At 41.3% G+C, this 27,999-nt stretch overlaps 1 protein-coding gene across 1 annotated transcript; it reads left to right on the top strand.

The window, feature by feature from the left end:
- The first annotated feature begins 48 nt into the window (after positions 1-48).
- C6 (complement C6) lies at positions 49-27,999 on the top strand. Its single transcript, XM_075020503.1, has 18 exons — positions 49-188; positions 2,559-2,716; positions 3,498-3,654; positions 5,992-6,136; positions 6,779-6,920; positions 7,765-7,903; positions 9,901-10,101; positions 16,096-16,336; positions 17,044-17,166; positions 18,138-18,304; positions 19,236-19,461; positions 20,669-20,840; positions 21,948-22,059; positions 22,482-22,614; positions 23,593-23,784; positions 24,318-24,408; positions 25,549-25,790; positions 27,711-27,999. The coding sequence occupies exons 1-18, from the start codon at positions 117-119 to the stop codon at positions 27,890-27,892; spliced, it is 2,895 nt and encodes a 964-aa protein (XP_074876604.1). The 5' UTR covers positions 49-116; the 3' UTR covers positions 27,893-27,999.

The following is a 27,999-nucleotide window of genomic DNA, read 5'->3' as shown; positions in this document are numbered from 1 at the left end:
AACTGGAAAATGAAGCTATGCAGGAAGCTCTGAGTTGTTTTTCTTTTTCAAGGATACATGTAACCTTGGGTCCCAACAAACTGGGAAGTATCTTTTGAGGACTCTGACATCTTGACATGTTTCTGCCAGTCTGCTGGAGTGAAGGGGGATTCAATGCAGCAATACCCTCTGGGTGGGTCGCATGCCAGGTATTTGGGAGGTTTTGGGTTCTGTTCCAGAGTTTGATTACTTTTTTAGGGCAAACTACTTCCTTAGCTTGTGCTTGTCACTGCTGTTTCTGTTCTGCATGGGTGTATTCTCTGGGTTTCCATTTTAATTCCTGCCCTGCACCTCAGCCTGGGTCGGGGTGGTGCCCGTGCCGCAGGGCAGAGGCTCTCAGCAGCTCTTGTCTGCTGGCTGCGCTTCCCCACGGTCACTGTGCGCCCAGAGCTCGCCACCAAGGGCAAAAGGCAAAGAGATGTAAATAATGTCAAATGTATTTGGAACCCTGCCTTCTTTGGGGGTCCCGCTTTTGCAGAGAGGGTGCAGCAGCAGACAGGTATTTTGCCCTGGCCTGGACTCTGTCCTCTGTTTCCTAGTGAAAACAACAATGAATTACAAGCATGTGCCATCTTACCAGGTTCTTACTCTCTTGCCTTCAAACTGAGAGCAGAGAGGTTGTGCAGCTCTATCGGGCAGCACAGGGAGACCTGCAGTGCATCGAGCCATTATGGTCTAATGCAAAGGTATTTTTAATTCTTCTTGGCTCACATTGGGCAGCTACATTTGTATGAAGAGCTGTTCCTCCACAGCTCTCTATAACATGTCTCTCTGGGGGTGCTGGTGGACAGGCCGTTTTGTTCTGACCATTTCTGCCACCAGACCAGACTGCATTCATTAATGGATAACCAAATCAAACAAAACCTCCAACCTTTCATTTAAGAGACTGCAGCAAACCATGTCAAGGTCCCACCAGTCTGCGAAGTTGACTGACTTTGCAGCTGACAGTAAGTCTTTCAGTAAGTTAATAAGGAAGCTTTTCTGTTGGCTTCATTGCACGCAGATTACAAGACATATGTGGAAGTGTTTTGTGTGCGTTTTTTTCCTTTAAAACACTAATTAATCTTTCATGTACTTACATTTATATGGCTGTTGATACGCTTCTGATGTATTGATTAGCTGGAGTTTTTCTCACAGATGAGAATAAACAGTGTTTTTCTACGTACAGTACAGTGAAGGAAGGAACAAAGTAATTGTTCTGTAGGTCTTCATCTCTTTTCTAAGCTGGCACTGTTGGTGCAAGGCACCAGGAACTCAGGTAAGGAAAAAGATGTAATACCTGTTCTCCTCTTGGTTCATTGGCAAGACTGCTGATTTCTGTCTTCAGTTTTACCATATTTTGGGTTTGGTTATACTTAAATCTCTCTGAAAGTCTTGTTCATTGATGAATTATTGTGTAAAAAGTGCTCTGGGTTCTCACTACGACAGCTGTGTGAAGATTTACTGCCTTTCTTTACTAGAGAAGAAAGCAGTGTTTGGACTTAACGCAATTTCATTTTTCGCAGCAAGGTATAAAAAGCATAATAGCATATGTGGCTAAAAACCTAAAATAGAAAACAATTGCACATTTCATTTCAAACTTTTCAAAATGAAATCTTTTGTAGAATTGTTTTAAAATAAATACTTTGCTTTTAAAACTTCCTATTGGTTTGGGGGGGGTTTGATGCAAAACAAAATTATAATGTTCTACTGTAACAGCCTGTCAAATTTAGGGTTGATTCAATCTCATGTTGAGGGGGGAAAATCTTTTGCATTTTTCAATTAATAAATAGTTTGTCTGGAAAATGTTTTTCAAGTTTACTAAGCATTATTATTTCCTAAAGACTGCCTTTAACCTTCTACTTCATCAAATAAAGTTTGATTGACCACTGGAGTGAGAAATAGGCTAGCTGTTCTGTCTTCAGCTATTGGTAGAAAATTTGGATGAGCTTTGAATAGTGATGGTTTGTGGTTTAGACAACTTAGTCAAAACTAAGAACAACACAAAGCTTTGTTCCTAGGAAGGGTTCACTGCAGCAAAATGCTTATGCAAAGGGGGCTTATAGGCATGTGAAAATGAATTGGTTATGGGGTAATAGATAGGGTTGCTTACTCTTAAGGTCCTTTTTGTTGTTTTACACATTTTATAGGAAGATGTGTCTCATGCTTTTATTCTTATTCCTAGAAAATATTTTTGAGAATACTTCTAAGCAATTAAGAGCAACAACAGATCTTTATTTGTCACATTCAAAATGATTTATAAGCAACTTCTTAAATAGAAATAATGAGCAGTCATGATTAGTACTCCTGATAAATAAATGGCCAAAAAAGCCATTGTGACTTCTGGTCCTTAAAGTATTAACTAAATTAATGATAAATGTGTATCACACATTATTGCCCCTTTCTAGGAACAACGCTTAGCAACTTTGTATTGTGAAGCAGATTATAGACTCTGCAAATTAGAAGAGATGACTCTCTAAGGGTGCAGGCATAACTATAAGTGATAGATTCTTGAGCTTTTGTTACCTGTATGTGTTTAGATGGACACCTCCACTACAGACAAGACTATGTTAATGCACCTGATCCTGCTGAGCCTGGTGATTGGGAGCAGCCAGGGGTGCTACTGTGAACATTACCCGTGGGGTTCTTGGTCTGCCTGTTCACAAACCTGCAACTACGGCACACAGACCAGGCACAGGTAGGGCCAAACTATCTCACTACTTCTATGTTTCTATTTATTCCCTCAGAAAATACCACTTCTGGGGAGGGGGACCTGTGTCTGAAGCTCCAGCTTCCATAATATACTGAGAAAAATTGTCATATCCAAGTGTTTACCAGATGAATAGATTACATTTTAATTGCAATACTTAAAAATTACAAAATTATGTATATAGAGCATTATGGTGCCTCCAAACAAACGTGTGTCTGCAACACATGTTGTGAGGAGAGAACAGCCAGGTCCTAGGAAGGCCTTGCCAGCAGCATGCATTGAACAACCAGCCCCTGTGAGCACATGGGGCCAGTGCTCAGCGCCCTGCTCCAGGAGCTCTGCTCAGTGCAGAGCAAGGCTATGGGAGGGATAAGCTCCAGCATGGCAGCACACAGAAAGTTCCTTCCTGTATGATTAGTTTTATGACAGCAGTTAAAGTCAAATAAAGATTCAGCAGCACCAAATTAGATGCAATTCAGTGGTATACTCTAAACTTGTAAGAAATTCCCTCTTTTCCTCCTGGCTTTTTCTGTAGCTATTCTCTGGGACATTTGAAGTGACATGAATCAAAAAGAATTGCTCTGTAAACTTAAGGCATATTTGGATTTTTCTATTAATCAATATTCTGCAACTACCTATTATCTCTCAAGTTTTTTTCATTGGGCTCAAATAATTTTCTTTATCAGCCTTCACCTACAGTTAAAGAACATCTACGATTCTACGATCTGCCTATGATTCCTTCCTAGAATAACTTGTTAATTTTTTTCAGGCAAATAAGAATGGATGAATATTATAGCCAAAACTTCTGTGACCAGCTATGCACAAAGCAGGAATCTCGTGCATGTAACCAGCAAACATGTCCTATCAACTGTCAGCTTGGAGACTTTGGCCCTTGGTCAGAATGTGATCCATGCATTAAAAAACAAGTAGGTAGAAAATGTGTTATATGGGTTAAATGCAAGAAATTATGCCTAAGGAATCTCTTTGTTTCAGGCATTCAGCTTTATCGCAATTGATCTGCAAAATTACAGTTTAAGTTAACAAGGGAAATGGATTATGAATTATAACAGTAGAAGATGGAAAGAACAAGTTAAAATAAGCATATCAAAACAGAAAGGTGTGATTTAGTAGCATAAATCCATTTATGAGAACTTACTTCAAAAGTTCCCTTGTCACAGTTAAAGATGAGTTTTCCACATAAAGGATAAATTAAGCTATAGAGTTTGCATGTCTGTTCAAGCAGGAGAAAGTCATGGAATATTTAGCTTATCCATAGCATTCTGTACATTCTAAAGACAAGAAAAATAGGACCAAATAATCTGTTAAAAAGAGTTAACTGGCAAATCCTAACCATAACTGGCTAGAAATGCTCGGGCTATATGTTACACTGATAGTCAGGATCAGTTTGAGATTGCTGTTAAGAAATCTGGAGCACCGTTCCACCAACCTTTATAGCCCCCACAAAAAACAGGTGGATGTTCTTAATATCAGTGGAACAAAGCCCCAGGATTGTCTTTTTTTTTTCCTCTTGGGCTTGTGTCCATCAACTGACGATGGACTTCGAGGTGAGATGGCAGAGAGGGAAGATGTGAGAGGTCAGGTTTGAGTGGATTTAACATAAACTAAGCTCTGGCAAATGTAAGGTTGTAGGGAGTGGAGGGGAACAGAGTGCAGATTATTTGAGGTAGTTACGTGGCTGGTGGGTCTGAGCTTTGAGGCTGACCATAATAGCAGCTCTGAGGTTCTGTGCAGACAGAGCCTACAGCTCTCTGAATGTCCTGCTCAGCTTCAGAAATCCATGCCTGAAAAGCAATCTTGAAAGACCTGTCAGATATCATAAGTATTTTTTTACATACATATATAACTTTCTGATGCCCTTGCAGGATGAGGAAGACCTGAAGAAGTTTTCTAGGCGTGAGATGTGAACCACCCTGTAGGGTTCCTATCCTGCAGCTGGGATGGAGAGTATGAGAGCAGAGCAGGGAGAAACAGTGAGGGAGTGGGAGACAGCAAACAAGCTGCAAGAGCTGAAAGGGAGCATTGTTTGAAATTGAACTGATTTTTTTTGTAATCAATATCCTCTAAATGGCTGAGTTTCTTACCTATGCATCCATATATTGAAGCATTGTTCATTTTTATTAACTTTAAATATTGATGCAACATATATGCTGCTTCAAGCAAAAAGGTGCTTTTGTGGACTATGATCCATTTTTTCCCTCCAAGCTATAAAAATCACTGCTTGTGACCTTTATAAATATAAACCGTAAGAATGGAGGACATGAATTCCAAGGTAAGTGTGAAGACTAGTGTAAGCAAGCTCCCAGTGAGAGGAAAGGATGAAGAGCTGGAAGCTCACACAAATAATATAGTGAGTGTTGTGGATCCCAAATGGAGTACAAGGAAGGGTTATCTTCAGCTCAAAAGCTTTCAGATGGTGTGCTATTGCTCCTCACACTCTCCCTTCATAGTCACCCAGTTACTGATTTTTACTAGACATCTTCTTGCATTGTTTGACTCCAGGATCTGTCTACAGGGAGGGAAGTCTGCGGGGAACTGTGCTTTTCCAGTGGGAAAAATTCCCAGAGGAGGAACTGTTCAGTCACATGCAGACAGGTCTCACCAGCAGTCTTTTGAAATGGAGTGGAAAACGTATATGAAGTGATTTGTCTAGCAGCCTTCAGCTTTGTTATTCTGCACAGAGGGTACTGACCTGGGCAAAGAAAACCCAGTGAGCTCCAGATTTTGGTCCCAGATCTTCTTTAGTAACAAACTTTCAGGAAAACCATTTCTGTCCTCCCCCGGTCATCCAGTGCTCCTCAGACAAGAGGCCCCAACAGCCAAGACAGCTGGTTTGGGGATGGGGATACATGCCACTGTCAGAATATTTCTATTTCAACAGAGATGATAAAGAACAGGAAAAATCTCCGTAAGGCTGTTCACACACCATTTCCTACCATACCTTTAAAACTGAAGATACAGGGTCTGAACTTTTGATTACTCCAGTGATGTAGCCCAGGTTGTCAAGTGTTTAATCATGTATGCTACCTCAGGGCTACGGAGGATCTTGGATTTTAGTTCCCTGCCTGCCTTACCTGCGATGATGGTGCAGCAGGATGTAAGGGCAAAAATAACTGATTATTTCCTTCAGGGCTCTGATTTTCATAAAGCTTCAGCAGCACTGAGGCATGTGGCTCTGCCTGAGGGGGCACCTAGCTACAAAAACAGCTCACACAAACCCTGGTGTTATTTCTTCTGCCTTTCAGTTTCGTGTCCGGACACTCCTGAGACCATCCCAGTTTGGGGGTCAGGCCTGTACGGAGCCGTTGGTGGATTCCCGTCCATGCTTCCCAACTAAGCTCTGCAACATAGTGGAAGTTGATTGCAAGAACAAATTTCAGTGTGAAAGTGGTAATGATGATCCTCATTGTGTAACTGCTGCGTTATTAGATAGTCAAAAGTTTAGACATGGGGACAAAAAAGGTCCAGATGATCCAGATCTTGTATATGCCATGCACAAATTCCAGGGAAAAGGAGCAGGAAAAAAGTCTACTTAAGGGTTTCATATGTATTAGTAGCAGCGTGCGTTTGTAGTTTCTTCTGTAACTAAAAGTAATTCAAGTGCAAACTCTAGCCTGGGATGTCAGTATGACCATGACAGCTAGACAATAACACTGTTCCAATAATATTTCTTTGTACAAATTTTTCATGTACAAACATATCTGAACATAAACTCACACATTTTTATTAAATTGTGAGTATTTCTTGTTTACTTCAATTTAAATATAGCTGACTAGCCTCAAAATAACTTTATCCACATATCCTTTTTCTAAACCTTAAATTAAGCCTTTGCAGCTTCAAAGCAAGGCAAAACTGGCAGAACTGAAACAACCATTTCTTATTGGAATAATCTAGGTATTATTCTGTCTCACTGTTAATTCATATGGCAAATTCACAACTTTACTAGGGAAAAAGGCAGACTGCCCTTTTCTGCATTCAGACATGATGAATCTTTGCATAAAGTTTCTTGCTGTTGCTGTTTCTCTGGTGCAGGTCGCTGTATTGCAAAAAAATTGGAATGTAATGGAGAAAATGACTGTGGGGACAACTCTGATGAAAGAAATTGTGGGAGGAAAAAGACTGTGTGTAACAGAAAGTATGAGAGCATCCCAGGTGTGCAGTTAATAGGCAGTGGGTAAGCCGGCTTTGTTTATTTTTCATGAATGTGAGATTATTAGCTTGCTAATTTACATAAACAAGATAATCCCCAATTAACATGTGACAGTATCCCATTAAACTACATAATCTCTCAAATTAAAATTAACAAGAAATTATGAAAATGCAACCAAACCACCAGGCTAGGACTTGCCCACTGCATCTGCCAGTCCCACTCTGCACTGCCAGTGCACTAGATAAAGAGCTGTCAGGGAGCACTGCTGTCTGAGTGACCCTTCCTGCTTCACAGCAACCACAGCATCACGTACTGGCAACTTCCAGCTCAGTTATGCCAAGTGCTTCAGAAATTTTGAGGATGGTCCTCTACAGATGTTTGTCTATGATACATTTCACACAATAGTAACCATCATCTTCCAGACTACTAATTTAAGCAGTGTAAAACCTAAACATGGGATGCCAGTACCAGCTAGTCTTGCATTTTTTAACTGAATTTTGAACTTGGTGCACTCCGGTAACGTCACTTGTGGTAGAAATGGAGAACTGCTTCTTCATTTTCCTAGGCCATTTTCAGGTGTTTCTCTGCTTAAGAGTGACTATCTCAAGCTGACATTGGGATTATCTAGAGGGTTAGGCACTGCTGGGAATTAGGAAACAGGCTTGCTACTATGGCATTTTTCAGGTGAACTCAGTGTGAATGAGAAGTTCTTGTAGAGGAACTTCATTCAAATCATTAACATAACCCAGATGTTCATACCGTTTCACTCAAACATACAACATTTTCCATGCAGCTATATACCACTAAATGTTTCAGGTCTGTATGCCCTTCTGGGATTGGTTAATCTCTGGAAATGATTTTTTGTTAGATTTCACATTCTGGCAGGAGACAGCCGAGGGGAAGTCCTTGGCAACTCATTCAACGGAGGACAATGCACAACAGTGAAGCGCAATGAGACAAGGAAATCGTATCGTGTTCCTGCGAACCTGGAAGCTGTCAGCTTTCAGGTATTCTGAAGCAGCAACTCCTAGCTGAAAAACCATTGCCATAATCACAATCCAAGTTATGTGCTCAAGCCTTAGGCGGTAATGGGCATTTCAGGACAAGATTTCTCAACCTGGTGAGACATGAACATGCTCCAGGTGATGTGTGGAAATGGGATAAATTGAGCAGTCGGGTGGTTCTACTCATGCCTTTCCAATCTGTGTCTACTCACTGCATCATATATCAGAGTCAACATGATAGATTTGGGTGTCTCTCCTGCTTTCCTCATGGCTGTGGCCATGTCTTTGTTCTGACTTGGTACCAAAGGCTTTGCTCCTAACCCTGACATAATCTGGCCAGAGACTCGTTCAAGTCCAAAGCTCATTTCAGTATCACTGCTGTATCCTTGCAGTACCAATGGCTCTCCTAACTCCAGCTTCCTCCTAGTCACCTGCAGCCTTGGGACACAATTCCTCCCTGAGCCATTTCAGCCCTTCAGTCCTGCCTCTTCCCTGCCCAGCCCATCTGAAGAGCAGCAAGGAGAGGAGGTGGACACCAAATTGGGGAGGAAGGAGGACAAGAAGTACACAGTCTGGGGAGGAGTCTTGCAGGACAGGCCAAGGACAAAACGAACCTGGCTTATATCTTATAAAAAATCTGGGAACCACTGATTTTGGGAGGCCTGATATTTTAGACTTTTAGACACTGATATTTAGAAAATTCTTTGAATACCGTGGTTAGGGCATAGCATCTGGCTGTGCACATATCGGCAGGCCCTGTCTGAAGCCAATAGATACTGCATTGGGAAGGAAGGAATGCAGGACATGAAAAAGCTCAACTAATGGATGAAATCTGAACTGCTGACTTTTGCCACAAGTGCTGTGAGTTTTTAGTATTACTTTAACAGGAGCAACTGAACAAAGGACACCCTAATATGTTCCATGGAAACTGCAATTGGATTGGCCATAACATGTAGGTTTTGTCAATAATGGTGAAAAATTACTATGTGCGGAAATACCCAATGGGGAAAAACAAGCCTTGTTTTGCCCAGGTCTCTTTAAAGCTGTGTGGCTTATTAAGTTACTGATGTCCATTTGCAGAACTGTTAAGGGTTAGTGAATCTCACCTTTGAGATCTATCTTTGAGATCTATATCTTTTAACTTTTAGAGCAGCCTTTGGTATAGAAGGGTCACTGGATCAGGCTTTCTTCTTAAAACTCCAGTGTGTTTTCATGCAAAAGCATATGACTTCTTGGAGAATGGAAGTGGACTGAGGGAATGGACCACCTCACCTCCCAAGGACCTTAGCAGCCCTATTAATTAAACAAGTCTAGAGGAGGAAAAAAATTGAATCTTTCAAACATCCACAGGGTTTGCCTGAGTATTGGGAAATGAATAATTTCTGAACCGCTTCTAAACTTGTCTTGGTGCTTTGCACAACAGCATCGCTGAGGTGTATTAACTTGATCAGGCAGGTTTGTGCCCAGTTCCTTTCCACCAACCCGTAGTCCATCATACAATATGGGTGCTAACTCTGCAAGTATACTCTAAGACTCTCCTCTGGAAACCTATTCATTTCTCTAGCTAGGAATTAAGAAGAAAGGACAGAAAACATCAAGCTCTTTGCCTTGTATAATATAGAAGCCATGGGACTGGGACTTAGTCATAGTGTGGACATAGCATGAGGGTCTGAGACTCTGAAAACTGTGTTGAAGCACTTGTTGAAAATTATTCCTAAGCTTTGGTGCTTGGGGGTGGGGAATTTTAGAAGAAAGTATTACGTGCTTTTTCCCCCCCCCTTGTATAAATGCTTATTAGTAAGCCTACTTCTTGTATTCGTCTTGCTATTAATCTTTCTCAGTCTCATCTTTGGTGTTAAGAACAGTTTTTTAGCTTACTGCCATGTCTCAAATAATCAAGCATGTTTCTCTCATAAAAAAACCCAAGAATTCATTGCTTAATAGGTTTATGTTTCAGATTATTATTTGGGAAAATGCATTTTCCTTTACTGAACCCCCAGGTAATAAATGAAGAGGATGATGTAACATCAGAATTCTACAATGATTTAACTCCCCTGAGTGATAGTGCTCATGGAAGTACATCATCCACTCATGGTGCTCGAAGATCTTCTGGTATCCCATTTTTATTCTCAAAAAAGACACGGGTTGATGTCACATCATCTTCGTCCTTCAAGAAAGCCATTGAAGCCTCATATGAAAAGGTAATTCAATGTTGCCTCCAATTTCTTCCTTTCATTTGATTTCTGTTTGCGCATTTCAGAATAGAGCTACCAAAGGCTATTTTCTTTATCAAGGCATTGGCATTACATTTTTTTTCAAAAAACACTAGAATTACACATTTAAAAGTTCCTTTTCTGATACTACAGTATGTTCCTGGTTGTAACATACCTTCTGTAATGCAACATGCTTTTCTGGTTTTAGTACAGAAATCGTAGGCTTTTTCCACTTAAGAGAGCATAGATTTCGCATAGATTTGAGATTTTTAGATCAGGTAAACCACTCCTTTCCCTGTCCTAGTTACAGATTAAGAAGGCAGAATACCATGTAGTAACAGTAGCAGACAACTCTAAAAAGAAATGAAGTGTACTCAGGAATGTTATACGTATGCATGTACTGGGAATTAATCTACATCAGCTTTTTATTTGGTAGCTAACTTGCATCTTGGAGTCTTATGCTGCCAGGATGCACTTGGTCATAAAGATAATCTCAGAAATAAGGCATCCACAGAAAAGCTTCTGAGAATAGCAAAACTTTTTCCCTTAAAATTCCGCACCTTTAATGCAGATGAATACTGTAGGATATAAGATTATGTACTTTTATAGTTTAATGGCAGTAAAGACTAAAGATTAAGATTTCCTATGATGGAAGTCTTCCACAGGCCTTGCTAACTTGTCTTCATGTTTAAGTAACTTGACTGCTTAATTAGTCCATTACTTCTAGTTTGAATTCAACTATATTGAAGTTCTAGCTACTGGAAACTATTGACTTTTGTTCACATGTAGATACCTGTATACAGATCAGGCTTCTCTTTTGTACAACTGGTAAGTTTGTTTTGATGGAATGGTGGCTTCTTATTGGCTTAAATGCAGACCAAAGCTACTTATGGAGATGTTAACTTAAATGAAACTTTTATCAGGAAAGTTTTTTCAAGGTACATTGGGTTTCAGCATTGTTGTCATGAAATCCCAGAAACGCATGTGAAATAGCCAATAACTTAGTCTGGTGTTGGCTAAAGATGACACAGATTAAAATTCTTTCTTAGTGGACCCATAACAGGAGTTTTAACTTGGGTCTTCCTCATGTGTTCTACCATATCATACGGGAAGCCTCTGTTTTTATCTTTATCTTCATAAATTTATTTATGTGTGTTTGTAGATAGATGTATACTTGCAGATGTTTGAGAGACTTATAAATGAATTTTAAATACTTTCTTAAATAGTGAAAATAGAAGTTTATACAGATCACTTAAAAGGACGGGGAACTTACCTGGGCTTTGGAAGGTCAGATTCAGGCTGATATATTAAACTGTGTGCAGAAGGCTTTCACATAAGCATCTCAGGGACTCTGGAGGGCCCTAGCCACTTGAAATGTCATGCATTTTTCCATATTGGCATGAAAGAAATATGAAAGCTTGACGTTTTTCAAGTTTATTTTTGTTTACCAGAAACTTTTTTAGCTAAGCTGACTAGTCCTCTAGTATGTCTTCTTGGTTTCTGATCCTTTAATCATAGAATCACAGAATCATAGAACCATAGAAGATTTGGGGTTGCAAGGGACCTGTAAAGGTCATGTACTCCAACCCCCTTGCAATGAGCAGAGACATCTTCAACCAAATCAGGTTGCTCAGAGCCTGTCCAGCTTAACCTTGAATGTTTTCAGGAATGGGGCACCTGCAACCTCCCTCAGCAGCCTGTTCCAGTGTTTCACCAACATCATTGTAAAAGATTTCTTCCTTATATCTAATCTAAATCTACCCTCTTTTAGTTTAAAACCATTACCCCTTGTCCTATCACTACAGGCCCTACTAAAAAGTCTGTCCCCATCTTTCCTATAAGCCCCCTTTAAGCACTGAAATGCTGCAATAAGATCTCCCCAGAGCCTTCTCTTCTCCAGGCTAAACAAAACCAACTCTCTCAGCCTGTCCTCACAGGAAAAGTGTTCCATCCCTCTGATCATTTTTGTGGCCTTACTCTGGACCTGCTCCAACAGGTCCATGTCTTTCCTGTGCTGAGAACCCCAGAGCTGAACACAGTACTCCAGGTGGGGTCTCATGAGAGCAGAGCAGAGGGGAAGAATCACCTCCTTGGACCTGCTGGTCACGCTTCTTTTGATGCAGCCCAGGATACGGTTGGCGTTCTGGGCTACGAGAGCACATTGCTGGCTCATGTCCAGCTTTTCATGCACAAGTACCCCCAAGTCTTTCTCCACAAGGCTGCTCTCAATCCCTTCATCCCCCAGACTGTATTGACACCAGGGGTTGCCCCAACCCAGGTGCAGGACCTTGCACTTGGCCCTGTTGAACCTCATGAGGTTTGCATGGGTCCATTTCTCAAGCTTGTCCAGGTCCCTCTGGATGGCATCCTGTCCCTCAGGTGTGTCAACTGCACCACTCAGCTTCGTGTCACCTGCAAATTTGCTGAGGGTGCACTTGATCCCACTGTCTCTTGTCATTGATGAAGATATTAAAGAGTACTGGTCCCAAAATGGACCCCTGAGGGACACTACTTGTCACTGACCTCCATCTGGATATTGAGCTGCTGACAACTACTCTCTGGATGCAACCACCCAGCCAATTCCTTATCTGCCAAAGAGTCCATCCATCAAATCCATATCTCTCCAATTTAGAGAGAAGGATGTTGTGGGCAACCGTCTCAGAGGCCTTACAGAAGTCCAGGTAGCTGACATCTCTAGCTCTTCCGCTGTCCACTAATGTAGCAACTCCATCAGAGAAGGCCGCTAGGTTGGTCAGGCAGGACTTTCCTTTGGTGAAGCCATGCTGGCTGTCTCGAAACACCTCCCTGTCCTCCATGTGCCTTAGCATAGCTTCCAGGAGGACCTGTTCCATGATCTTCCCAGGCTCAGAGAGGAGGCTGACAGGTTGGTACTTCCCAGGGTCCTCCTTTCTACCCTTTTTAAAAATGGGTGCAATGTTTCCCTTTTTCCAGTCTCCAGGGACTTCACTTGACTTCTGTGACTTTCAAATATGATGGAGAATGGCTTGGCTACTACATCAGCCAATTCCCTCAGGACTCTAGGATGCATCTTGTCAGGTCCTCTAGACTTCAGTATGTTCAGGTTCCTCAGGTGGTCTCAGATCTGATCTTCTCTTGCAGTGGGAGGGACTCTGCTCTCCCAGTCCCTGCCTTGAGCCCCATCCACTCAACAGGTGTGGGAAGAGAGATTGCTAGTGAAGACTGAGGCAAAAAAGTTGTTGAGTACTTCAGCCTTCTCCTCGTCTGTTGTTACTAGTTTGCCAGTTGTGTTCATCAGGGGGATACACTTTCTTGGACCTTTCTTTTCTGGCTCATGTGCCTACAGAAGCCCTTATTATTCTTTGCATTCCTTGCCCACTTCAGCTCCAGCTACGCCTTGGCCTTCCTGACCCCATCCCTACACAACCAGGTAGCATCCCTATACTCTTCCCAGGGCACCTGTCCCTGCTTCCACTGCCTGTGCATTTCCTTCTAGCCCTTTAGTTTGACCAGTAGGTCTTGACTCAGCCATGTTGGTCACTTGCCTTCCTTTCCTGATTTCTTACACCTAGGAATTGATAGCTCTTGTGCTCCATGAAAAGCATCCTCAAAAATCATCCTCAAGACCTTCTTCATGTCTTCTGCTTGCATCGTGGTAACTGTCTATGGTGGGGTTCAGCTTACATATCCATAGGCAACAGCAGTTCCACAGGGATCTGCGTATCAGCTAATTACCCTCTTTTTGTATTGATGAAGATAAATGGGTGGGTGTCTGCATGTCTGTTAACTGAACAGTGCCCTAGTAGGGGTGTAGAGGGAGCCCAGGTGACCATCTCTCACTCTTCTCTGTATAAATATAAGGAAAGATTCTTAAAGTGAGACTGGAATATTATGTAACACATTTCATTATAAACTACTTTACTAATATTGCCCATCATGCTCCATGTTGTTATTTTTGTATACTATTTTCTTTACTTTTTTTGTCACTGAATTCCCATGCCGTGATGTCAAAGGACTGCTGAAAGCTTTGTATCAGAATTTGTGCCCATTCCCTTAGCCCATGTTCCTATTATTTCTGGCAGGAGTTAATTTAGTTGGACTGCTTGAACTACAATTCAAAAATTGAGAGGTCAAAGATAGGAGGCCATCTGCATCCCTGGGGACATCAGGCAGGGACAGACATGATTCTGTGGCAACTCTACTTATGATATTTGGGATGAGAGATTACTTAATTAGCATGTTTTTGTGAAATACTGCTTTGTTAGAAAATTGCCAATTAAAACTACTGGTTTTAACATCAGTCCAGCTCAGCTTGTGTTTGGTTGCTTTTTGTCAATGAAGTAGCTTGTATAACAAAACTGAACTTGAGTACTCATGCTTGATTTAGACCAGGCTTTCTTTGGGAATAATCATCCCTGATCTACTAAAATTTTGTATTAACACCTGGTACTCACGGGTGAAGCTTGCTACAGGCACCAGCATTTACCACTATGATAAAACATGTGCCCAGAAATAAGTGGAGACTTTGGAATCCAATTTCCTGGGATTGTTCTACAAGTGAATGTTTCCAATATTGTGCATGCCTCAGGGATTTAACATGGAAATCACTGGGTTTGACAACTGTAAGTTAAATTGCTAGTAATAAAAGCACTTAATTGCTGGTAATAAAAGCACTTAAGATAATTTTACTAGCAGAAAATGCAAATGCAAGATGCATGTCAAGCAGAAATTCATATTTAGCATGCAAGTGCATGTTAAAACCAGCTAAAGTTTTAGAATCAATATTTGCTGAAGTGGCCATGCATGTCATAATTGAAGTGTTAGCTGGCACAGCTGAAAGTTGAGGGTCAGAACCTAAATCACACCAAAACCCTGGAAATGATGTTACCACAGGGTATTTTAGGAGCAGAATATAATCTGGGAATTGTTACATACCCTATTTCTCCCATTCTTATTCTCACTGCAGCAGAAAGTTGAGTATCCTTAGCTTATTTTCCAATGTGCAAACAAGAGCACTGAAATGAGCAGTGCTGTGCAGAACTGAGGCCTGAGGTCCAGCTTGTATGTTACATTTCTTGGTCCTGGCTGGGAGAACCCCCTGTTGAGATGCATCCCTGTGTCTTCTAAGCCAAGTGACCTTAGAGACAGAAGTGGAGTAGAGCCAACCTATCAGCAGCAAAATTCAGCAGAAGAACCCATGTATAAATCAGTAACAAATTGTTTTATAATGAATCTTTCCTATCTGCTGGTTGGTCATTTCCTCTTTTCCTGCTGCTCCTTTTGCTCTTTATCTCTTTGCTTAGGCCTCGTGCCATCAGTTCCCCTTGTCACTCTATAAGTCCCTTCTTTCAGTATTTTCTATTCCTTTCCTTTCTATTTATTTAAACTCCCACATAAACAGCCTCTAGCATTGCAGAAATATATGAATTAGCTGTTTCAAAACCATCACTATTTCCTAAATGTAAGTGATGTTTCTGGTTTTTGAACTTCCTCCTTTCTTTTTGCACCTTACATTAATGGCCTGACACGTGATCTCGATGAGATCTTTATCCCTGTGGTTTAGTTTTAGCAAACTGTTAAATGGTGAAACTTCATAACAGTGAGTTAGGATTCAAAACATCCACTCACTAGATCAGTTGCAAACAACCCATGGATGCTTATAAGCTGAAGCCTTTCCTCTGAAACTTTTGGTTCTCTTATCAGTTGCTGGTGTATTTGTTATGGCAGGAATCTTTTTGCTTTCTGTTTGGTAGGTGCTTAGAGAGTCCTCATTTTTATTGGAATGCTATATACTCCCACAATGTAAAGCAGTAATGAGCATTGTCCTCAAGAACCTCATAGGGCTCCTGGAAACTCCAGGGCTAGTTTGTTTATGGTTGAAACAGCATGATACACAGGATTAATTAGTTCTTGCAATGTATCTCAGGACATACTCTTGGCTTCTCTACTTTCTGCAGTTAACTACCTATGAAGGTGCTAAGAGTCTCCTTTTCTTATTTCTAGAATTCCAACTTTATTAGAGTCCATAAAGTAATTTCTGTTGCAAACTTCACAATGAAACAGTCAGATCTGCAGCTCTCAGATGTCTTTCTAAAAGCACTTAACCACCTGCCCCTGGAGTACAACTACGCTTTATACAGCAGAATATTTGATGACTTTGGCACTCATTACTACACCTCTGGGAAGATGGGTGGTTCCTATGACATTCTTTACCAGTACAGCTCTGAGGAACTGAAGAACTCGGGTATGTAATCTTTAACAAGGAAAAATCACAATTTGTTTACTAGCTTTTCTTATTACTGTTTTTACTTCTTACACTACATAGTAAGTTCTCCAACAGCAAAAAATCCTTTAGACTTGCATAGACCCAGAAATTACTCACACTGCCTAAATATAGAACAAGAAGAAATTTTTGCTCTACACTGTCTTAACTTGAAAAGTTCAAGAGGTTCCTTGCTTGGTAAACATCATTGTGTTTAGGGAAACCTCTTAAGACCTTCAGATCAAGATCAGGTGCCACCAAGAAAAGGTGTTCCAGCATGCTTCAGTGTGGGACTGAGGTCTGACAGGTGTAAGTGGTACTTTTTGGGATACAGTCATTAAAGTTGTTGGTACTGATTAGAAATTACTCTAAAAATATTCCCATGGCTGCCAGACTGTCAAATGAAAAGACAATACCACAGAAGTGGAAATCTAAGATCAAAAGCTGTGATCTTTAATGCCACTGCTGTATCTTGCATGGGTATGGGTACCTAAAGGGGATGGTAAGCATGACTCAATCCAATGCTGTTTGTACCCAGCGAAGCAGGTGCCTGCATTAGTGAAGTCTCCAGTGGTGGGTGAGGAGCAGGGAGACCTGCAATGGCTCACCTCGGTGTGGGAGCCTGAGGGCATGGTGCTGTCATGTACCATGGTTATAGTGATGAAGCTGCTGCTCTGTGGTATTTCTAGGCCTGGCAGTGGATGAATCAGTGGAGTGTGTCCGAAGAGAAACAGTAAGGCGTGTGCTCTTCTGGAAGAAAAAGAAAGTCAGTACCAGATGCACCACAAACAGGATGACTGTGAAACACGAAGGTGACAATGATGAGAACAGGGCCCATGTCCTGTTACTTACCCTGAGAGATAGCATTCCCCTCAGCTAGGTGCCCCAGGTGACCTCCCAGCTTTGTCGGACTACAGATGCTCTTCCCCCTCTGTCAGAGGAGCCAGTGTTTCACTATCTCTGAAGCAAGCACTGGAAACACCCTCTTACTTGCAAAAGAAATTATGATGTAGGAGCACTCTTCTCCTCGAGCACCATCATTGGGGATCTGGTGGCACTGGGTCTTCCAGTGAGTCATGGATCTGACAAACATTCCCCATGGCCCTGGGTCCAGGGCCAGGCATGCTGAACTGGGAAGTGGGCACGACTAGAAACCTGTGATCTTGACTGAGTCCCTGATCTTCTTTAATGGTTGCTCTGGGCTCATTGAGAGAGTCGGGCAGCAATAACACACTCCCTGATCTTCCCCTCCCATCTTCCTCATGCCGTACAGACACCTAGATGCAGAAGTTCCCTGGCAATGTGAGATATGTATCTCAGGAACTGCAGAAAGTTGGTGAATTTTCTGCAAGAATGGCAAGAGTTATGTACTGCATCACTAAAAACAGGGATTCCATCACCTCCACCATGCTTTTGTCCTCGTTTTATGATCCATTTCCATTACTCAGGTGTTTACAACTGGGACTAAAGATCCTGCCTTGCAGTGTGTTCTTCTAGAGGAACCTGCTGTATCCCCTGCATTCTCCACAAGTGTCTTTTGTAGTTCTGAATATCACCATGGCTGAGGTCTCAGACACTTTCATCTGGAAGACTATGACAGGCTGCTGTCATAGCGGGGATTGTTTTTCTGAGCTTAGACTTCATTCTTCCAATGGTAGCTTCAAAATATTAATCTTAGTATATTCTTTTATATCCTTTTACACTTTTTCTTAGAGCTCTGTTGTTAAATCTACTGTCTTTGGAGGCCTTTGTCTGACAATACTATGATGAAATCCCCTTTCAGGCTCCATTTTGGAGTCAGCTGAACGGTCAGTGTCCCTGGTAAAAGGTGGCAGGTCAGAGTATGCAGCAGCTCTGGCCTGGGAGAAAAAGGGGGCTTTTCCAGGACACACAGTCTTCACAAACTGGCTGGAATCAACAAAGGACAATCCCTTGGTGATTGACTTTAAGGTAAGAGAAGAACAAGAAAAATTGGGATAGTAAAGCACTCAGCAGCTCTTCAGAGAGATCTGCAGGTGTTTTGCCTTTTAAATTGGGATGGTGCTGTCTGTGATATGAATGCACATACAAAACATTTATTAGAACTACTTCTTGTGCATGTCAGTTTATAAGCCACAGCAGGTTTGCATTGCCCACAGACAGTGAGAGTAAGAGGGAAGAATATAAGTAAATTACTTCAGCATCAGCAGGAGCTCAGGCATGGGCAGGGCTTAGTTACTGTGCAGGAAAGCAGTGCATGGTGCTGGGAATATTTTTTTCCTCGTGCTCTTTCCCTTGTGAGGCCTATGTTGAAAGGTATGGCACATAGCTAAACTGAAACAAAACAGCAGTCCCCTGGTATCTCTGTCCTGCTCATTTAAGGCAGTGTGCCGGTGCTGTTGTGAGAGCACTGAGCTGCCTCGCTCCCTGGCTGGCACAGCAGCCACTCAGCAGCAGCAGCAAAGCACTCGAGGCAAACGGCAAAACCTGCCTGAATGCAGCATGCAGTGATCTTTCTTTCTCCCACTGCAGCTGCTGAGCTCCTGAAGGCAGTGTAGTCGTCTCATGTGACAGGGACTGGCTGTAAGCAAACCCCATGTCATCTCTGATGTCCTGAATTTTTAGACACGGTATCCCACTTGGATGGTTTTCCATTGGCTCACAGAGCCCTAACTTGGGGGCTTACAGAGCCCTAAATTGGGGAAATAAAAGCAATATAAACAGGATAATATAGATGTATAGCACTGTCATGCTCCTTCAAAGCTTCCATAACTTTCAACACATCTGAATCCTGTGTGATAGAGCTTCATATGTAGGCTCTAATGCCTTTAAAACCCTGCAGCTACCCCCAGCAGGACCCTGCTGTGTCTAGGTAACTGCTTACTGAATGGCTGTCTACCAGGTGTCACCCATCGTGGATTTGGTGAAGAATGTGCCATGTGCTGTGACCAAGCGCCGCAACCTGGTGAAAGCCCTGAGAGAATACGCAGGCAGGTTTGACCCTTGCCAGTGTGCCCCATGCCCCAACAATGGCAAACCTGTTCTTTCTGGGACGGAGTGCCTCTGCCTGTGCCAGGCTGGCACCTACGGCAAAAACTGCGAGACACGAGCTCCAGGTTACAAATCAGGTATTCGGGGTGATACTGTCACAATGTAAATACAGTCCCTCTGGTATCTATTTGTCAAAGATGAATCTGACATAACCTTCCCATACTAAATCCGTAGCACTTCTTACTACATGGCGATGGACAGAAAGTATGAGAATAAAGAATTGAAAATAAAAAGTCAAACTGAATAGGCACAGCTCAAAAGAAATTGTAAGATATGCTAAGACATTCCTTAGCTACATAATTAAGATACTAGGAAATGAGCTGTTCAGCAACAATGATGAAGTTGAGATCAAAGCTAATTGGTACAAAAGCTAAGAAACCCGTTCCTTAGTTTTCCTTATAGCCTCTTATGCTTAATACTAAATGACTAATGGAGGTAAAAAATGGTGATTACAGTATGGAAGGAAAACTCAGTTATCTTAAGCAGAGGGAACATAGTAATCATTTTAAAGAATTTAAAGAAGAATTTCATGCAAACAGATTTTTGAATGAAATTGGCACTAGTGCCATACCTATGGGAAACAGAAGAGACTTACAGTATTATATTTATTATTACATATATTTATATTCCTGGATTAAAAGTGGACAGAAGGGAAAGTCACTTAGGCAGTTACAGGTCTCATTATCTGCCCCTGATATGGAAATATTTTGAAAGAAATAAAGAATTGAGGATATGCAGGTAGAGATGAATGTATAAAGTTTATTGCATACAGAAAAGAAAGGGTGTATAAATAAAACTTTTTGTATATGCTTCATGCTGGCACAGACAAAATACCCCAGGGTTAAGAAGAGACAGTAGTGTTTTAATTTGGCTTGCATGGAATGTAGATTTGGGGTTTAGACATGGTGTTAGAGCTCAGATTTATTTAATAACTCAGTAAACTCTGAGCTATCTAAAAAGGTTGTCAGCATCACGAAAACTCAAACATCTGTGTGTGCAATACAAGTAGAAAATAAGCTGCTTCTGGGTTTGAACATTACCTGCAGTTAAAACTGGAAAGGAAGATACACTTAGGTTTTATTGAAGCAGCTGGAATTTGGCTGACCATCTCTTTTGAAAACTTCACATTCTAGATACAATCTACTCCCTTAACAATAACAATTTTGAATCCTCTGAAAACGGCTATTGTGAATTTACCACAATCCCTCTCATAAGTGGTGTTAAGAGAAATACTATGTATGGTACCGATCTACCAAAAGATGGGATTTCTTTTACCTCTTGCAGTTGCTGTAGATGGCCGCTGGGGTTGCTGGTCCGAATGGAGTTCATGTGATGCTTCCTTCAAAACAAGAAGGACCCGAGAGTGTAATAACCCCTCTCCGATGAATGGTGGGAAGCCCTGTGAAGGTGAACAGGAAGAAGTGGAGGACTGTTATGTCTCTGTGTTCACAGACAGGTAAGAAGATGGTAGATCAAAAGATCTCCATAGTCATGGGGCAAAGTTAAGGAGTCCTCCAAAATGGCTTTGTGACTATGAAGGAGAAATAGCAGATAACTTTCCTGTCAGAACTTCTGTGATGGGGTTGAGAGAAGGAAAGGTCTGAAAATCTTCGCAGCTTGCTTCAAGTTTTGATTTATTCATTGATTATTCCTAGAACATGGCTGAGGAATTACATACTAAAGTATGCCTGTAGGTCTTTTAGCTGCTTTGCATGGCTTCTTGTCCAAAGCCATGGAGAACTCATCTGCTTCTGTTCATGGGAGTTTGCAGTTTCAGGTTTTTTTAATATCACATCCTCTTCTCTTAGATGTTTAGGTCTGAATTCAGTCTCAGAGAGAATTCCACTGAAACTACCAAGCTTTTCATATTCCTGCTTTGAGCATGTTTGGTGTAACGGTTTTGCATGGTTTCAACTTAAAATCCTAACTCCAACCCCAATCTGGCTCAGTTTCTTGGATCTTCAAGAGCAAGGCTTTGTACAGATTCAGTTTTTCTACTGGAACCAAAAGCTGAATCAGGATTTTCATCATTCCTGCTGTAATGACTACAGAGGAGGTTCTGGAGTGGATAGGAGAGGATTAAAAGCAATGGGCTCCACAGTTCTTTGTTACTCATCTCAGTTAGACACCACAGGCTGTACATCTCTATGCTCACAGAGAACAGCCTCCTTTAACTATTGCCTGATGGCAACAGGAAGCTTTTGACTGTGCTATCTTAAACCCTTTCAGATGACATGGACTCCTTAGAGACTTCCTCCATATGCTGTTCTTTGCCTCTTTTTCTTAGTCTGTAAAAATATTTCATGAGTTATGTCAATAGAAATTGTAGCCCTGTATCTATCACTTTTTTAGTGCTCTCACAATCTCCCTCCTATCAATACCTGCAACTTCTGATGTCCACCATTTTTTATTCTTTTATTTAACAGAATAAAGTTTTTTTCACTGGGCAGAGGGACACACAAACACTCAGCATTTCTGTCCAAAGTTCCTGACATTCTGCCGTTGTTACTTGGTGATGCCAATGCTTAAGATACATCCTTACTAGCAAATTCTTATTTTTCAGAGGTGCTCCTTGTATAAATGATGATGAAGCCAGGAGAGAAGAGGATGTTTTGATTGGTGAACCTGAGTCTGGATGCTCCAGGCCAGACACACCAGAAAACAGCTTTATCAGGGTGAGCATGAAAAATGAGTGATACAGAAGGAAAGTGTAATAGTTGCAGAGCTGGGAAATTTTACAGCTTCTTTGTTACATGTGCCTGATAACCAAGCTAGCTACTGTGCTTGTGAGCATGTTGCTGTGTGTGTGGCATGTTGTGGGACTCCACTCCACCAAAGCCCACCAGAACTGAAGCAAAAGCAAGGTAAAATCCATTTCAAACAGTGGTCCTTGAATTCTTGTTTTGTAACCATGACATCCGTTAGTGCAGCTGGGCAAACATATAATTATATAGGTGAGTGGATGACTCATATTTCAGAGCTGGAAAAGCACACATTCATTACATCGAATCATCAGGCTCTTATCATTGTTTCTTTTGACAATGTCCAGTCTCGTTACCATAGATTTTTGAAGGGCTTTTTTCCTTCTTTTTTGTAGAATGAAAAGAACCTGTATGCTGTGGGGGAAGAAGCTGAAATTGCCTGTGTGAGTGGTCATGTCCTCAGTGGCTATCAATTCCTTCGGTGTCTGCCAGATCAAACCTGGACGCAGCAACCTGTTGAATGTGAACGTAAGAAAGAGAAAACTAATTTAGCCCAGCAACAAAACAGAAGTGGAAGAAAAAGAAACAAAATAGATTTTAATACAGGTTTTAACAAAAGAATCTGTAATGATATCTGAAAAGATAGCATTTTAAGAAGGTATTTCATGTAGAAGTGGCAAAAACCGACTGAGTCACTACATCATTCCTCTTTCAATTCAGAAGTGTTACTATTATGTACTTGTAAGGTTATTGTAATATTGAATGCTTTAGAAAATGCTCAGATGGGTGCTGTGAGGTCCTTCTTTTGTCTAGTTTTAAATACCTTTAACAGAAGGACTCATCTTTTGTTTCCAGACTTACATAGATATCTTTAAGTTGATGACAGTTATGCTGAAGAAAGCATTCTTAAAGCAGCTCATCTAACGCTTTTTATATTAAATGGATGGTGTGTCTCTAACCACCACCACCCCCTCAGGCTGCCTTGAAAATCCCCACAATAAATCAATGCCTTTGAAGTACTTATAGTCCAGTTAAGAATTAAGGATCAGAACTGACCTGGGTTTGCTAACAGGAAAGATTCTGGTAGTTTTCTACAACTCAGTGTGATTTCATTGACTTAGTCTTCATTTTATCAAAAAAATCTCCCTGAATATACTTATAAGATTTCTATTGGCATTTATATTAATTGTTTTGTTAATAGCTTAATTTAAAAAAAAAATGCGGTTAATGACATTCTTTTTTTTAAACTGTAAAATTAAATTACTTATACTAGCATACCTTAGAAACACATAATTATTTAGTTATTGATTGAAAAATATTTTTAAAGATTATGACAGTGCACTGAAAATTTCTAGACTTAATTATGTTAAATATTTATTAGTTTTGAATGTCAGTCAAATGTTCAGTGTATCTTTATGGCTCTTCAGATGAAGCATTATGACTTGCTGTAAATATCCATACACCATAAAACCAACAAGAATTATACTTTTTTCTTGTTTATTACAGCCTCGGCATGCCTCAGGCCACCAACATCTGACAGTGTCACAATTTCCCCATTTAAGCAACAGTACAACATTGGTGAAACCATGAAGCTGAGCTGCCAAGCTGGGTTTATAGTCACTGGCCAAACACAGTATACCTGTGGGAAAGACCTGTCCTGGATACCTCCTATTTTGACATCTATTACATGTGAAAAAGGTTAGTATGCCTGCAGATACTTTACTGTTTCTATACTGCTGTTTTTAACAGTACAGTTTATTTTAGCTAAAACTAGGAGGCAGATGACTGGTTTTAAGACACATAGCAACTGTTCATTAATTTTGGTTTTACTTTGTGCCTGCTGCAGTACCATATAATTTCAGCCCCAAACTTCTCCATTAAGTTCAGAATTTTTGTGTGCAATGTACTGTACACTTTAATTATGAAATTGAGATCCTGAAACTTTTCTTAAAAACAAAACAAAACAAACCCCAGCTGTATTAACAAGGCTTTATGAAAGCAAAGTAGGAGAATGCATTCTATTGAAACTTCAGCTTCTCTTCTTGTACTTGATTTTCCAGTGATTTTTGCAAAGACTGCTGTGTACTTGTGGAATCCCAACCACAGCAGGTTTTGAAGAGGGAAATATAGGATAAATGGAAATAAATCCATTTTAGGTTTTACGGCAGGAGTCTAAAAAATTTCTTTTTGCTTTGTTACTAGTTACAATAACTCTCACTCCTCTGTTTCAGATGTGCAAACTACTATTAGAGGCATTTGCAGTCCAGGACAAAAGCAGGTTGGATCTCAGTGTGTTTGTATGTCTCCAGAAGAAGATTGTGGGTAAATTAAGTACTTTAATTAGAAAAAGTCAAGTCAAAGTTTCTCCACTGATAGACCAAGAGTCCATTGTGACAAAAAACCAGGAAGTGTAACAAAAGACAACAGCAATTCAGGGCTACTGTCTGTTCAGATATTAGCCAGCTATGCCTCTGTATCCAGATTACAGACCCATTTATCACTGTCATCACCTTGCTATAATAGGTTATGCTCCTTGTGTTTGAGATTCACCTTTTTCAGATGAACATGCTACAATATACACTGTATGTTTCAGTCTCCAGACCATATACAAAATACGTACGAATTGGATTTACTGTCTCTTTACGCACCATGACCTGCACAGACCACTGAGCCTTCAAGTGAATAGAGGGTTATCCTAGAGGATTTTTTAGTAAATGACTGGCCAGGGTGCAGGTGTGGTGTGGGTCTGGAGATAGGAAAGATGAGCACAGATTGAATATGAGCTGGGCAATTGTAGGGCTGAGATCAACATACGTCCCACCACAGGGCTCAGAAGGTGATAGACAATGTCAAAAGTATGTAAGCCAAATCCTCTGAAAGCTAGAGAGGTTTTGTTGACTAAAGCTATAAGCTTAACTCAGGAACATAAACAAAGTGAGTTGTATTGCTCCCTGTCTTTGGGAAATGACTAAGCTCCACAAAATGATGCTGCTTGGAAATGCCTGCACTTGCTGAGAACAAATCCACTCAGGAACCAAGAGCAATGCAGAAGGAAACTACAAGCAACATGGCTGGGTTTGCCTGCTGTTGTTCTCAAACTAACTGTGCCTCTGAGGCAGACTTGCACACACAGCTGCAGGGCTGCATTAAGTCAGATAAGCCACCCCAGGGCCTGTGGAAATTTCACATGCATTGTGGAGGTAAGAGCACCTCCTGTTTTCTTGTGCAGGCACATGTCCTTCACCTCGCATCTGTTGGACAGGACCAAAGCTTCCTCATCTCACAGCACTGTGCCATATCAGGTTCAGGTCCTGCAGTAGCTGGGACAGGTGTAGGTCTTCAGACAGATATCTAACCTGTCCATGGCTTTGTTGTGTTTCATCCAATGCTGGTGGAGCGTTTAGGAGCATGGACTTGTTCCACAGCCTGCTTAAAATAATTTTTCTTTTTTTCTTGGGGCAGCCACTACTCAGAAGACATCTGTGTGCTACACACCGTTTCTGAACAGAATGTGACCAAGCCCAGCTGTCAGTATTCAGCTGAAATGTGCCTTGGAGAGCAGTCATTTCATTTCTTGCATGCTGGCCCTTGCCATGGTGATTCCAACTTAGACTGGGCTATTGAAAGGGCAAAGCTCTCTACAAATAGCTTGAAGAAAGTGCCCTGTGGCTATGACACCTGCTATGACTGGGAGGAATGTCCAGGTATGACTTCTGAATGGTGGGATTTATCCAGCCCTTTGGATCTAAAAATAAAACGTGCTGAGTACTTCACTGCTCCAAGAATGGGACTTACAGGCACTGTGGTCCATCCAAGCAATTTACGGTGAGAAGAGCATGGAAGTGTGGTCAGCCCCATGTCCCTGCTAGCAAGTGTTACATTTAGATATGTGCCTTTTCCCTCAGGCACAAGTGATGTAGTGTTGCCACTTCCCATTAGTAAGCCACAAAAGGAACTTGGAGATTAAGGGAACTTCTTTAGGAGAATTAACATTTGAATCTTTAATCACAAAAATGTAGTCAGCAATGTTATCGCCTATTCCCTGTAAGGCTACTATAACTACTAGTTTGTACTTCAGGAGTTAATTTGGGCCACACCCTCTATAGCATATAATTAAATTATGAAATTAAATCATGATACTACTTAAAAAGCAAGACTGGGGCCATCAGACTTAATGGGATTTTAATGGTAAAATCTGTAAATATCCATATGTGAAAACTGTGTTTATTAAGAGTTTTAATGAACTAGCTAAGCTGGTGAAATCCCTAAGAGGATTATTTTATAAACACTGTTGTGCAACTTGGCTATTTACTGTGTAACTTGGTGATAAGAGCAGTGGGTTTTCCTGTAAATGTCTGAGGTGCTGGCTGGCTCCACACACGTCAAGCGCTTGCCAGGAAAAGGCTGAGTGGCAGCCACGCTCATTCCTTTACTTGCTTCCACAGACAAATGTGATCCTTATCACACCTTGTCTACTTATGATAAATAAAGCATCAGCAGTATGCAGCAGTCCTAAAACCCTGTTTTGAAGATGCAAGGTTTCTGCAGCACAGGATTTGAAGTAGGTGCCTGTAAAATTGCTGCACAAGATGTTGTTCTTTGTGGGGCCGAACCAGAGGGCATGACCAGGCATGCCCCTCGAGGGACATGCTGTGGTGGAGCCTCTAGAAACCTTGGGCTCCTGGGAAGATGGTTATAATTTAAAAAAATATTGGGCTTATTTATTCCAGAGCCCCTAGGAAGCCTAGATCCACTCCCACTATGGAAGTGGCTTAAAGCTGGATCCTGTGCCAGCATCTCAGTGTTCTTCTCTCAAAAGCCTACAGAGGAGCCCTGTTCAGTGAGGAAAAATGAGAGAGAGGAGAAAAACACGTAAATTAAATAAGTTTTCATTGGACTTTCCTCCTTGCCATCTCTACAAATGTCAGCTTTCTCATGACTATGCACAAACATTTAGGAAATGGAAGTTCTGGTTTTCCTGAGAACGAGTAGTTGGTATCACCATAGAGGCAGAAGATGCTGCAGTACCATGTGAAAGCAGCTAAACAGGAAAACACACATTTTTCATACGTTTTTAAAAAAGGGAAGGCAGAAACTTAGTTTCCTGCCTAGGGAATTTCTGGGAAAGAATATAAAGATTTAGAATCTGATTAGATCAGAAATGGGTAATGAAATAATGGGCAGGACTGAGCTTTACCACAGGCCAGCAGCAGGTAGCTTAGCATTCCTAAAGGGAGCTTTAATGAAATAGGAGCTGACACAATATGGACCTTAAGACTCCATTTCACAGCAACATTGGGTGCAAGGATAATTGGGAACAGAAAGTCAACTTAATATCTTTTTGTTTAGAAGAAAGGTCAGGGAAAGCCAATGGATAAAAATAGTTAGATACTTCATTTCTGCTTCTGTATGGGCACTGCTGCAAAACCTGATATTTAAAGCTGCTTTTGTCTCTGTACCTAATACTGTACCATCTCGTATATGCATTATAGGCTTTTTGTAACTAATGTATCATGAATCTCCAATAGTGTTTTTCCCTGTTGGACTTTGAAATGTTGTCAAACTATAAAATGTGATTTTAGTCATGACATTTGCAGCTAAAATTCCAACTCATTCATTCCCAGAGACACAGACCCAGTGCTTCTGCCTCATGCCTTACCAGTGCCCCAAAGAAGAGAGCCGCCTTCACTGCATCCAAATGGAGTCGACAGGGAGGAGGAAGACAGTCAGTCATTGCACACTGGCAGCCATGAAGTGTGCTGGCATCAAACTGGAGGTGCTGGAGCAGGGACGTTGCCTGGCGTAACCCATCAAATCTCCTGGCAGCCACCGTGATCATCCCACCGTGCACAGGCTGAGCCATCCTGGCAAAAACTTGGCTGCTTATGAAAGGACAAGTAGATCAAAAACAAA

The sequence above is a fragment of the Buteo buteo genome, chromosome Z, assembly GCF_964188355.1.
Source record: "Buteo buteo chromosome Z, bButBut1.hap1.1, whole genome shotgun sequence".
Classification (NCBI taxonomy): domain Eukaryota; kingdom Metazoa; phylum Chordata; class Aves; order Accipitriformes; family Accipitridae; genus Buteo; species Buteo buteo.
Note: the sequence above shows the minus strand (reverse complement) of the source record. Positions and strands in the feature narration are given on the sequence as shown.

Bases quoted from the DNA above. Each gene is read 5' to 3' on its own strand.
- C6 (XM_075020503.1), top strand. From the start codon at position 117: ATGTTTCTGCCAGTCTGCTGGAGTGAAGGGGGATTCAATGCAGCAATA. The intron at 6,137-6,778 runs GTAATGATGATC...TCTCTGGTGCAG, and splicing joins CAAATTTCAGTGTGAAAGTG to GTCGCTGTATTGCAAAAAAA. The intron at 17,167-18,137 runs GTGACAATGATG...ATCCCCTTTCAG, and splicing joins GATGACTGTGAAACACGAAG to GCTCCATTTTGGAGTCAGCT.